The 12,217-nt window shown below is 42.9% G+C and overlaps 1 protein-coding gene across 1 annotated transcript in view; it reads right to left on the reverse strand.

Annotated features, from left to right (window-relative positions):
• The window catches only part of LOC129700580 (alpha-1-antiproteinase-like), a 60,654-nt gene extending 54,981 nt beyond the window's left edge, over positions 1-5,673 (reverse strand). Inside the window, exons 1-2 of the mRNA XM_055641198.1 lie at positions 5,579-5,673; positions 4,717-5,393 (exon numbers count right to left, since the gene is read on the reverse strand). Of these exons, the coding sequence (XP_055497173.1) occupies positions 4,717-5,386 (670 nt within the window). The 5' untranslated portion in view covers positions 5,387-5,393; positions 5,579-5,673. The remainder of the gene's footprint in view (positions 1-4,716; positions 5,394-5,578) is intronic.
• Positions 5,674-12,217: the final 6,544 nt, after the last annotated feature.

The following is a 12,217-nucleotide window of genomic DNA, read 5'->3' on the forward strand; positions in this document are numbered from 1 at the left end:
ATGTATTGATAATTCAAGTGGTCATCTTAAATATTGTGAGTGTACCTGCTTGTATCCTCTCCTCAGGAAGTTTGTTCCAGATTGCAGATTGCCAGATTGCAAAAATCCTCCTCAAATTCTCTTTAACTACTCAACCCTCCCCTAAACCTATGCCTTTTGGTTTCAGACATCTGTATCCATCAAAATCAATATTTTATATAATAAATAATACATGTAATACCAGATACCCAGTACTCTTAAAGTTGCTAGAGAAACAACAAAAGCTCTAATTCATTGATCGTCATAAATTGGAATCTCAGCTTGGAGCTGGGGATGTTACAGTCCAGCACTATCTAGAATCTCAGCATGGTAGCTGGGGATGTTACATTCCAGCACTATCTAGAATCTCAGCTTGGAGCTGGGGATGTTACAGTCCAGCACTATCTAGAATCTCAGCTTGGAGCTGGGGATGTTACATTCCAGCACTATCTAGAATCTCAGCTTGGAGCTGGGGATGTTACATTCCAGCACTATCTAGAATCTCAGCTTGGAGCTGGGGATGTTACAGTCCAACACTATCTAGAATCTCAGCTTGGTAGCTGGGGATGTTACATTCCAGCACTATCTAGAAATAAGAAAAAGTCAATCCCTGTAGGTGGTAAATATGAGATTACAAGATTATTGTTAAAACTCACCTGATTCATTGATATTCTTCACATGTGGCCATACAAAATACATGATGTCAGACCAACCAATGTTGACTGTAAACTACCTTCTCATGTCAGGGATGGAGATCAAATGCCAGCATAACCAGTGTTGACCACATAGAAACATAGAAATTAGGTGCAGGAGTAGGCCATTCGGCCCCTCGAGCCTGCACCGCCATTCAATATGATCATGGCTGATCATCCAACTCAGTATCCCGTACCTGCCTTCTCTCCATACCCCCTGATCCCCTTAGCCACAAGGGCCACATCTAACTCCCTCTTAAATATAGCCAATGAACTGGCCTCAACTACCTTCTGCGGGAGAGAATTCGAGAGATTCACCACTCTCTGTGTGAAAAAAGTTTTCCTCATCTCGGTCCTAAAAGATTTCCCCTTTATCCTTAAACTGTGACCCCTTGTTCTGGACTTCCCCAACATCGGGAACAATCTTCCTGCATCTAGCCTGTCCAACCCCTTAAGAATTTTGTAAGTTTCTATAAGATCCCCCCTCAATCTTCTAAATTCTAGCGAGTACAAACCGAGTCTATCCAGTCTGTCTTCATATGAAAGTCCTGACATCCCAGGAATCAGTCTGGTGAACCTTCTCTGTACTCCCTCTATGGCAAGAATGTCCTTCCTCAGATTAGGAGACCAAAACTGTACGCAATACTCCAGGTGTGGTCTCACCAAGACCCTGTACAACTGCAGTAGAACCTCCCTGCTCCTATACTCAAATCCTTTTGCTATGAATGCTAACATACCATTCGCCTTCTTCACTGCTTTCAATGCAAGAATAAATTAGAAAAAGAAAAAAAAACTATTGAAGTCATGGGTTACAATTATGGATGTCATGGAGATCTTAATTTTTCTATGTCCTCGTTTGTGCTTAAATATTTCCTGCAAATTGGCGTTAAATAAGCAGACGTCAAAGGTTAAAGGTTGGTTGCAAAGGAATCATTGAGACATATAAATCAAAAACGGGCCTTTCGGCCCATCCTATACATGTCACCCATCTGGTGTCAATTATACTAATCTGGTTTATCAAGTGAATCTACAAAATAGCAAATTTTACAATTACAGTAAAAATATAGATAACTGTTTGAAGGAACACAATGCAAATAGGATTTTATCTTCCCCGACATAGAGGTGTGTGCATGTGTATGCGTGTGCGTGTGTGCGTGCGTGCGTGTGCGCGTGCATGCGTGTGCGTGTGTGCGTGCGTGCGTGCATGTGTATGCGTGTGCGTGTGTGCGCGCGTGCATGTGTATGCGTGTGTGTGTGCGCGTACGTGCATGTGTATGCGTGCGTGCGTGTGCGTGTGTGTGCATGTACATATGCTGAATAACCACTTGTTCAAAATGTCTTTCCAAAAGTGATTGAATTTAAATTCCTGCGTTGACTCTTTTCTCAATCTAACAGCAACCTATGAAACGCAGATCCTTCTTATTTCCCCGAAGGCATTTTCCTTTCTTCCCCGAATTATTATTCCAAGGACTTGACCAAATGGCGAAGCCAAGAATAATTTTCTTTTAAAAACAGATATATCTCTTTCTTGTAAAGTTAACATCCTGAAACGTTTGCTCTTTTTCTCTCTAATCTGCTTTTATATCGGTCTCGTCTTTCATCTGATTGTCCAGGAGGGAGCGCAGAAGAGATGCACCAGGATGTTGCTTGGATTGGAGGACTTTAGTTATGGGAGAAATTGGACAGGCTAGGTGTGATTCCCTGGTGTGATGGAGGTTGAGGATGATCTGATAGAGATGTATAAGATTCTAAGTTGGTTAGATAGGGTAGATAATCAGAATCTTTTTTTCATGGTTGGGGCGTATCAAAAACAAAATAAAACGTGTTTGAAGTGCCAAGGAGCTTTAATGGGGAGTTGAGGTGAGAGTCTACATAGTTGCTGGTTGATATCAGGAACTCGCTGCTAAAGGACGTGGCAGTATCAGATCCAATAATTATTTTTAAAGACATTTTAACAGGCACTGAAATACGAAGGCTAAGGAGGCTCTGATCTAGCATTGTTGGCCCAAACGATCGCTATGAATGTAGTGGATGAAAAGCCTATTTCTGTGCTCTATATCTTTCAATGATTCTAAATGATATTAATGGTGAATGTGTTTTGTTGTCATTTGCCTACAGGGAGCCACCCCCTCTCTAATTGGTGAATCTTATAGAAACTTAGGAGGGATCTTATAGAAACTTACAAAATTCTTAAGGGGTTGGACAGGCTAGATGCAGGAAGATTATTCCCGATGTTGGGGAAGTCCAGAACAAAGGGTCACAGTTTAAGGATAAGAGGGAAGTCTTTTAGGAGCAAGATGAGAAAATCATTTTTCACACAGAGAGTGGTGAATCTCTGGAATTCTCTGCCACAGAAGGTAGTTGAGGCCAGTTCATTGGCTATATTTAAGAGGGAGTTAGACGTGGCCTAAAGGGATCAGGGGGTATGGAGAGAAGGCAGGTACGGGATACTGAGTTGGATGATCAGCCATGATCATATTGAATGGCGGTGCAGGCTCGAAGGGCCGAATGGCCTACTCCTGCACCTATTTTCTATGTTTCTATGTGAAGAGAGTCCATTAATGTTGCATCCTGAATTTAACTACAGTGATATCTTCAACAACATGGTGGTGGTGCTGAAAGATTTGACCAGTAATCCGGAATCCTTGACTAACAATCTAGAGAGCTGGGGTCAAATCCCACCGTGGAAGCTGTGGAACTTAAATTCAGCTAATCAGCTACAATTTGTTTAGTTTGGTTTAGTTTAGTGTCACGTCTACCCAGGTACAGTGAAAAACTATTTGCTGCATGCTATTAGGTCAGCGAAAAGACTACACATGATTACAATCAACCCGTCCACAATGTACAGAGATATCATCAACTAATCTACATAATGATAACTGGTTCACTGATATCTTTCAGGGGAATAAATCTGTCACCATTACCTGTATGTGACTTCAGACTCTCTCCATGAGGTGGCCTGTGACAAGGACTCATTCATTCAAGGGGAATTTGATTAGTCAGGGGTTATGGGGAGAAGGCAGGAGCATGGGGTTCAGAGGGAAAAATAGGTCAGCCATGACTGAATGGTGGAGTAGACTTGATGGGCCAAATGGCCCAATTCTGCTCCTATCACCTATGAACTCATGAGATTGGAGTTGGGCTTTAAATGTTGGCCCTACCAGAGATGCTCAAATTAGGAAAAATTAAAAAGAGGAAACAAAAAGCAGTGTGTATGTGCTTGAAGGTAGCGGTAGTTACAGTTACAGAGAAAGGTTGAACAAGTTAGGGCTTTATTCTTCGGAGTAGAGGTTTTTAAAATGATGAGAGGGATAGACAGAGTTGACGTGGAAAAGCTTTTCCCACTGATAGTAGGGAAGATTCAAACAAGGGGACATGACATGAGAATTAAGGGACTGAAGTTTAGGGGTAACATGAGGGGGAACTTCTTTACTCAGAGAGTGGTAGCTGTGTGGAATGAGCTTCCAGTGAAGGTGGTGGAGGCAGGTTCGTTTTTATCATTTAAAAATAAATTGGATAGTTATATGGACGGGAAGGGAATGGAGGGTTATGGTCTGAGCGCAGGTGTATGGGACTAGGGGAGAATATGTGTTCGGCACGGACTAGAAGGGTCGAGATGGCCTGTTTCCGTGCTGTACTTGTTATATGGTTATATGTTATATGGTTATAGTGGAGGTAAATACTACCATAACATTTAAAAGGAATTTGCACAAGTACTTAAATAGGAAATGCATTAGGCATACGGGCCTAACCCGGGCAGATGGCTTCAGCGTAGATAGGCATCGTGGTTGGCATGGATGAGGTGGGTTGTAAGGGTCCGTTGTTGTGCTGTCTGATTCCATGATGATGTTACTATAACAATATATATCTGAAAGAGGTTATCATTGACTTTTAGTTTAAAACTTCTTCAAACATTGTGCTAAGACCTGATTCTTTCCCATTCACATGACGTCCCTTGATTCTATGGTGTACGAGTGTGTATCATTTCTAAAAAAAAAGGTCCTACCTTTGAACATGACATAATTGAGAAGTACCATTGTGGTGCCTGGATCCAGAGTTTTAATTAATTCCAGAATTTTGCCCTTTGTTCGTTTTCTCACGTAAGCGTTGATAATCTTTTTTGCTTTGTCAATTTTTCTGAAATCAACGTTCATCACCTCTGCATTGTAGAATTGTGTTGTGTCATCGTGGAATTTCTTTTGAAGAGTTAGTCCCTGCTGGATGTGGAGCGAGTTTCCCAGCTTCAACTGCAGTTCGCCATTCTCAGCGGTTAGGTCTTGCAAGAGGTATTTGAATGCTTCATGCACGTCTGCTGCATCATTTTGTGTCATATTACCGTACCCAAGGACCTGCAGAAGTTGATCTCGTGTGTTAACCCTTGCGCCCAGAGACAACATACTCAGAGCAGCAGAGACACTTATTGGTGAGAAGAAAATATTCTTGGAGACGGAACTTGGTTGAGCGGCAATTTGTCTGTAAAGGCGTAAGGCAAAGTCTATGTTTGCAGCTGAAAGTCTGAGCACGGACTGCTGTCTCTGCAGATTGTTCCGACTTTTTGTGCTCGTGGGTGTTTTTGGACTTGCAGCCTTCAGGGTAGAAATTTTTCCATCAACACTGGCTATTCCAATGAAGAGCACAGCGGCCAGTAACACAGCGACAGCAGTCAATTTGCCCATCTTTAACCTGTAAAAAACAAAGGACAAACTTGTAATGCGATGCTTCAAGATTGTTCAAAGTCTGAGCTCTCTTGACTCAAGTAACACTCAGGCTCTGAACAGTGTTAGTTTGTTACATCCAGTCAATCACTGGTTCAAGGAGATTGCCAACTTAATTTCTAAAACAAGTCCATTTAGGAAGGAACTTCTTACTTGTCTAAAGTAAATCAGACTGTTGCCACTGTGGTTTTCCTCTCCCTTCTACATGGCCTGTACAACACCAACTTATACTGCAGCAAATGTAAACAGACCAGTTATGCATTAATCAGAGAGTGACCTTCACTCCGATGGTAAACATTACTTGCAATGATGTTTGCATTGCAAGTGTGGTTCAAGCAACCCCAATAAGCTTCAAAATATGCACTTTGGAATATTCTTTTTGGTTATTTTTTCTTTCAAAAGAGAAAACAATCCTGTTTTAATGCCCATTTCTGATGTCCGAAAAACTGTGTAGTTGTTCTGACCAAAATTCAATTAATTACTAGATAATGTCATGATTTAATTTGTTAATTCCCATAATCCTGCAGAAATTTACTTCTGTTATAAATATTCAACATTATAATTGTAATTAATTTTACACAAATGACTCATCTGGATATCGCACAGAATAATTAACAGCTTTGTGACAAAAAAATAAACCAATTGCAAAATTAATTTCCGTGAAAAAAATTGAGGATAATTCGTCTCAGACAGTACACCCACATATGTGTGTACACGCGCGCACACACACACATATACATTTGCACATAATATATACAAGGCAAGCTTCAACTAAAATATACCAGCAAAATGGAAAACACATAGCTAAACTTCCACAAACATTTTTACTTTTGGTCTTTTCTTGTCAGGTCGATATTAAAAATTGTCAAGACACTGACGTACCCATCTTTAGGATAATAGACACACCCAACTGTGGTGACTACAAACAGATCTTACTGCTAGGAATATTATTCACAAGGAATATTATTACCAGAGTCCTCCTCCCAGCGACTGAAGAGTCCCTTCCTGTGGGGAATAAGCCCATCGAGAGACACAGAGAGCCTGATTTTCATGATGCAACAAGGCAGCGAGAGATGTAGGATTCAGCACCAACCACAGATGCTGCCTGACCTGCTGAGTGTTTCCAATATGCCCTGTTTAAATGTAACCGTATGTGTCCTTTAACTCTGTCAAAGAGTAGGAACTATGGATTGTGCAGGGAGGAACTGCAGATGCTGGTTTAAACCGAAGACGAGCACAAAAAGCTGGAGTAACACAACGGGTCAGGCAGCATCTCTGGACAAAAGGAATAGGTGACGTTTCGGGTCGAGACCCTTCTTCAGACTGAGAGTCAGGGGAACGGGGAACGAGATATATAGACAGCACTGTGGATTGATTGATTGATTGATTGATTGATTGATTGATTGATTGATTGATTGGAAAATACAGCATGGAAAATGGCCCTTCAGTCCATCGAGTCCATGCCAACCATCCATCATCCGTTCATGCTGGTTCTACATTATCTACTTTCAAATCCACTCCCTGCACACAGAGATTTTTATAGAGGCCTATTAACCTATAAGCCTGCAGGTATTTAGGATGTCGGAGGAAACTGGTGCACCCATTGAGGACCAAAGGACATTGGTTTAAGGTGAAGGGGGAAAGATTTAATAGGAATCTGAGGGGTAACCGTTTCACACAAAGGGTGGTGGATGAATGGAACAAGCTGCCAGAGAAGTTAGTTCAGGCTGGAACTATCCCAACATTTAAGAAACAGTTGGAGAGGTAGATTGATAGGACAGGTTTGGAGAGATATGACCATATCCGGGCAGGTGGGACTAGTGTATCTGGGACATGTTGGCCAATGTGGGCCAGTTGGGCTGAAGGGCCTGTTTCCACACTGTATCACTCTATGACTCTATAACCCAGAAGGGAATGCACATGGTCACAGGGAGAACATGTAAACTCCAACCAGATGGCACCTGATGTCCGGATCAAACGCGGGTCTCAGGCGCAGTGAGGCAACATCGCTACCAGTTGTGCCACCCTGTGCATTCTGCCAGATTCATATTTGCATTCAGATTCAGATTAGTTTATTGACATAAACACTGGGGTGCAATGAGATTCCTGGCCCGGCATGAACCTCCAAGAGTTAGTAATAAAAACAATGTGCAAGAATAAATCCAATGACAAATACAAAGCAGCAGATTGATGCATTGATTGCAGTGCAACCTGACGTAGTGCAAAATAAAAGTTCAAAAGTGAAATAAATGAGGGAAGTAAAGTTAAGAATAGGAAGGCACTACAACGGGTGGTGAAAACCGCGCAGCACATTATCGGTGCCCCGCTCCCTGCCATGGATGCCCTCCACCGAAAACGGTGTCTGAGACGGGCTGGGAAGATCATCAAAGACCCCTCACACCCCAACCATGGACTGTTTGCCCTCCTCCCATCAGGGAGGCGGTACAGGAGCCTCAGGTCACGTACTAGTAGGATGAGGAACAGCTTCTACAACAATACAATTACATTGCTGAACTCGGAGTCCCGCCGATAGATTTCTCCGGTCCCTCCGCCCCCATTGTTTAATTATTCTGTATTTCCTGATTATTCTGTATCTTCTCTCTTTCTATTTTTTTATTTCTTTATGCACAACTACTACGGACTGACGCAAAACTGCATTTCGTTGTACTCATACTTGTATTTGTGCGATGACATTAAAGTTGAATTGAATTGAATTAAGAGTACATGGCAGCAACTCCAGGAAGGGAATGGGAAGGAGGAGATTGGTTCTGGAGTCTGAGAGCCATGCGGAATAAGTTGTTTTTTCAGGGTTTTCAAGTTCTTGCATCTTCCCCCAGAAGGCAGAACAGAGAAAAGGGAATGTCCGGGATGACAGACATCCTAGATGATACTTCCACCCTTCTCAATGCAAGGCAGCATGAAGGTAGACTGGATGGAAGGAAGTGATGGACTGGCCTGTGTTCCCCATGCCCTGCAGGGACACGTGGTCATAGAACATCAAAACTACGGCATAGCGATAGGCCCTTCAGCCCAGCTGTTGCGATGCCAGGATGATTTGCATCAAGAACAAAATACCTTTGATAGCGCATCTAAAAATGTTTGAGGGAATCCTCTTGGAAATGTAAATTTTTAGACATCTAAGACTTCTAATAAACATCATTCTTATAGCAACGTGACTAAACCTGAACACAATACAAATGATTGTGTTTATAATTTGTTTGGTTGTTTTGTTTGTCTTTTTGCACAATAGTCCGTGAGCATTGCCACTTTCATTTCACTGCACATCTCGTATGTGTATGTGACAAATAAATTTGACTTGACTTGACTACTCTAAGTGCACCAATATCTTTTCCCAACTTCTATACTCAATACCATTACTAGTGAAGGCCACAAAGCCTCTTCAACGCCAATATGCCTGTGTCACCACTTTCAAGAAACTATGTACATCTACAGTGCATTCAGAAAGTATTCAGACCCCTTCACTTTTTCCACATTTTGTTACGTTACAGCCTTATTCTAAAGTGGATTAAATTCATTTGTTTTATCATCAATCTACACACAATACCTCATAATGTAAAAGCAAAAACAGGTGTTTAGAAATATTTGCAAAGTGATTAAAAATAAATAATTGAAATATCACATTTACAAAAGTATTCAGACCCTTTGCTGTGACACTCAGAACTGAGCTTCGGTGCATCCTGTTTCCATTGTTTATCCTTGAGATGTTTCTACAAGTGGATTGGAGTCCACAAGTGGTCAATTGAATTGATTGGACATGATTTGGATAGGCACACACCTGTCTATATAAGGTCCCGCAGTTGACAGTGCATGTCAGAGCAAAAACCAAGCGGTGAAGACGAAGGAATTGTCCGTAGATCTCTGAGACAGGATTGTGTCAAGACACAGATCTGGGGAAGGGCATAAAACAATTTCTACAGCATTGCAGGTCCCGAAGAGCACAGTGGCCTCCGTCATTCTTAAATGGAAGAACTTTGAAACCACCCCGTCTATTCTTAGAGCTGGCCACCCGGCCAAACTGATCAATCGAGAGAAATGGGCCGTGGTCAGGGAGGTGACCAAGAACCCGATGGTCACTCTGACAGAGCTCCAGTGTTCCTCTGTGGAGATGGGAGAAAATTCCAGAAGGACAACCATATCTGCAACACTCCACCAATCAGGCCTTTATGGTAGAGTGGCCAGACGGAAGCCACTCCTCAATAAAAGGCACATGACAGCCCATTTGGAGTTTGCCAAAAGGCTCCTTAACAAGATTCTCTGGTCAGATGAAACCAAGATTGAACTCTTTGGCCTGAATGCCAAGTGTCACGTCTGGAATAAACCAGGTACCGCTCATCACCTGGCCAATACCATACCTACAGTGAAGCATGGTGGTGGCAGAATCATGCTGTGGGGATGTTTTTCAGCGGCAGGAACTGGAAGACTAGTCACGATTGAGGGAAAGATGAACGGAGCAAAGTGCAGTGAGATCCTTGATAAAAACCTGCTCCTGAGCATTCAGGACCTCAGACTGGGGCAGAGGTTCTCCTTCCAACAGGACAACGACCCTAAGCACACAGCCAATACAACACAGGAGTGGCTTCATGACAAGTCTGTGAATGTCCTTGAGTGGCCCAGCCAGGGCCCGGCTTGAACCCGATCGAACATCTCTGGTGGGACCTGAAAATAGCTGTGCATCGACGCTCCCCAACCAACCTGACAGAGCTTGAGAGGATCTGCAGAGAAGAATGGGAGAAATTACCCAAATAATGGTGTGCCAATCTTGTAGCATCATACCCAAGAAGACTTGAGCTGTAATCGCTGCCAAAGGTGCCTCAACAAAGTACTGAGTGAAGGGTCTGAATACTTATGTAAATGTAACATAACTACTTTACAAAAATATCTAAACACTTGTGTTTGCTTTTTCATTATGGGGTATTGTGTGCACATGGATGATAAACAAATTTGAATTTAATCCATTTTAGAATAAGGCTGTGATGTAACAAAATGTGGAAAAAGTGAAGGGGTCCGAATACTTTATGAATGCACTGTATATAACTAATAGTCTCGTATTGACCACTTCCTGTCTGTGCTGTATATTGATTTTAGAAAACATGCTACCCTTTTGATTTTTGGCCATCTTACTCACACAGCCCTCCTCCTCTGCAGCAGCCCCGAGGATTTTTCTGATCGATGAAAAAAAAAAGGTATGAATGTTTAAAAAAATCTTGATATCAGCTGATTGGTCCTCTCGCTGGTCAATCACCACGATGAAGGTAACGCCCCTTCCTGGGGGATGGGGGTGGGCAGGACTATAAAACCCCGGATGCCTGGACGTTAGTCAGTCACTCTGGAAGATTGTGAGGGAGAGTCAACTGAACTGTGAGTCAACTGAACTGTGAGTCAACTGAACTGTGAGTCTGCAATGTACTTGCAATAAATGATTTGTTAGCCCTTAATGAAAATAAAATGAGTTGTTTGGCCTGCCCTGTGCTTGAAACTGAAATGGCAATGGCAATGACATGGAAGCGAAAATGAAATGAGTTGTTTGGCCTACCCTGTGCTTGCAACTGACATGGCAATGGAAATGAAATGGAAATGAAAATGAAATGTGTTGTTTGGCCTGCCCTGTGCTTGAAATTGAAATGGCAATGGAAATGAAATGAAAATGAAAAGAGTTGTTTGACCTGCCCGGTACTTGAAACTGAAATGGTAATGGAAATGAAATGAGTTGTTTGGCCTGCCTGAAACCACTAATTTCGGCCCACAAGGCCCCTATTAGCCAAGATACCAGTCCCTTTTGCCCAAAATGCCCGTATTAGCCCAGCAAGAGCATTTTGGCTCAAAAGGCCCGAGCCAGGCCAGAAGTCCAGAAAAAGTGCCTTTCATTGAGATTTCACTCAGATTTTTTTTTTTAAAGAGTACTTTCGGCCAATCAGGCCTGTACTAGCACAGGAGGAGTCCCTTTGGCCCATCAGTAAGAATTCCCCCTGCACGTATTAAACCTCACCCCAGTATTTTTCTCCCTCCCTTCATTGACTCCCTGTGAGATCCAGGCCAGGTTAGACGTTCCTCCTTCATTGCTGTGATCTGCAGAAAAAGATGAAAAATGTCTAAAATTGATTCTCCACCCTCTCCCCCTTCTCTCTCACAGAGTCTCTCACGTGTTGTGGGCAAAATGTCTGGTAATTTCTGAGCTGCCAGCCCACCACTTATGTAAGAATGCTGTTCATCGATTACAGCTCAGCATTCAACACCATTATTCCATCAAAACTGATCACCAAACTCGGTAACCTGGGCATCGACCCCTCCCTCTGCAACTGGATACTGGACTTTCTAACCAACAGACCCCAGTCTGTGAGGTTAGACAAGCACACCTCTTCAACCCTCACCCTGAACACCGGCGTCCCTCAGGGCTGTGTGCTGAGCCCCCTCCTCTACTCCCTCTTCACCTATGACTGCACACCTGTACATGGTACTAACACCATCATCAAGTATGCAGATGATACAACGGTGATTGGCCTCATCAGCAACAACGATGAGCTGGCCTACAGGGAGGAGGTCCAGCACTTAGCAGCATGGTGCGCTGACAACAACCTGGCCCTTAACTCCAAGAAGACCAAGGAGCTCATTGTAGACTTCAGGAAGTCCAGAGGTGGCACGCACACCCCCATCCACATTAACGGGATGGAGGTGGAACGTGTTTCTAGCTTCAGGTTCCTGGGAGTCAACATCTCCGATGACCTCTCTTGGACCCACAATACCTCTACTCTGATCAAGAAGGCTCATCAGCGT

Source organism: Leucoraja erinacea, chromosome 9 (genome assembly GCF_028641065.1).
Source record: "Leucoraja erinacea ecotype New England chromosome 9, Leri_hhj_1, whole genome shotgun sequence".
Classification (NCBI taxonomy): Eukaryota; Metazoa; Chordata; class Chondrichthyes; order Rajiformes; family Rajidae; genus Leucoraja; species Leucoraja erinaceus.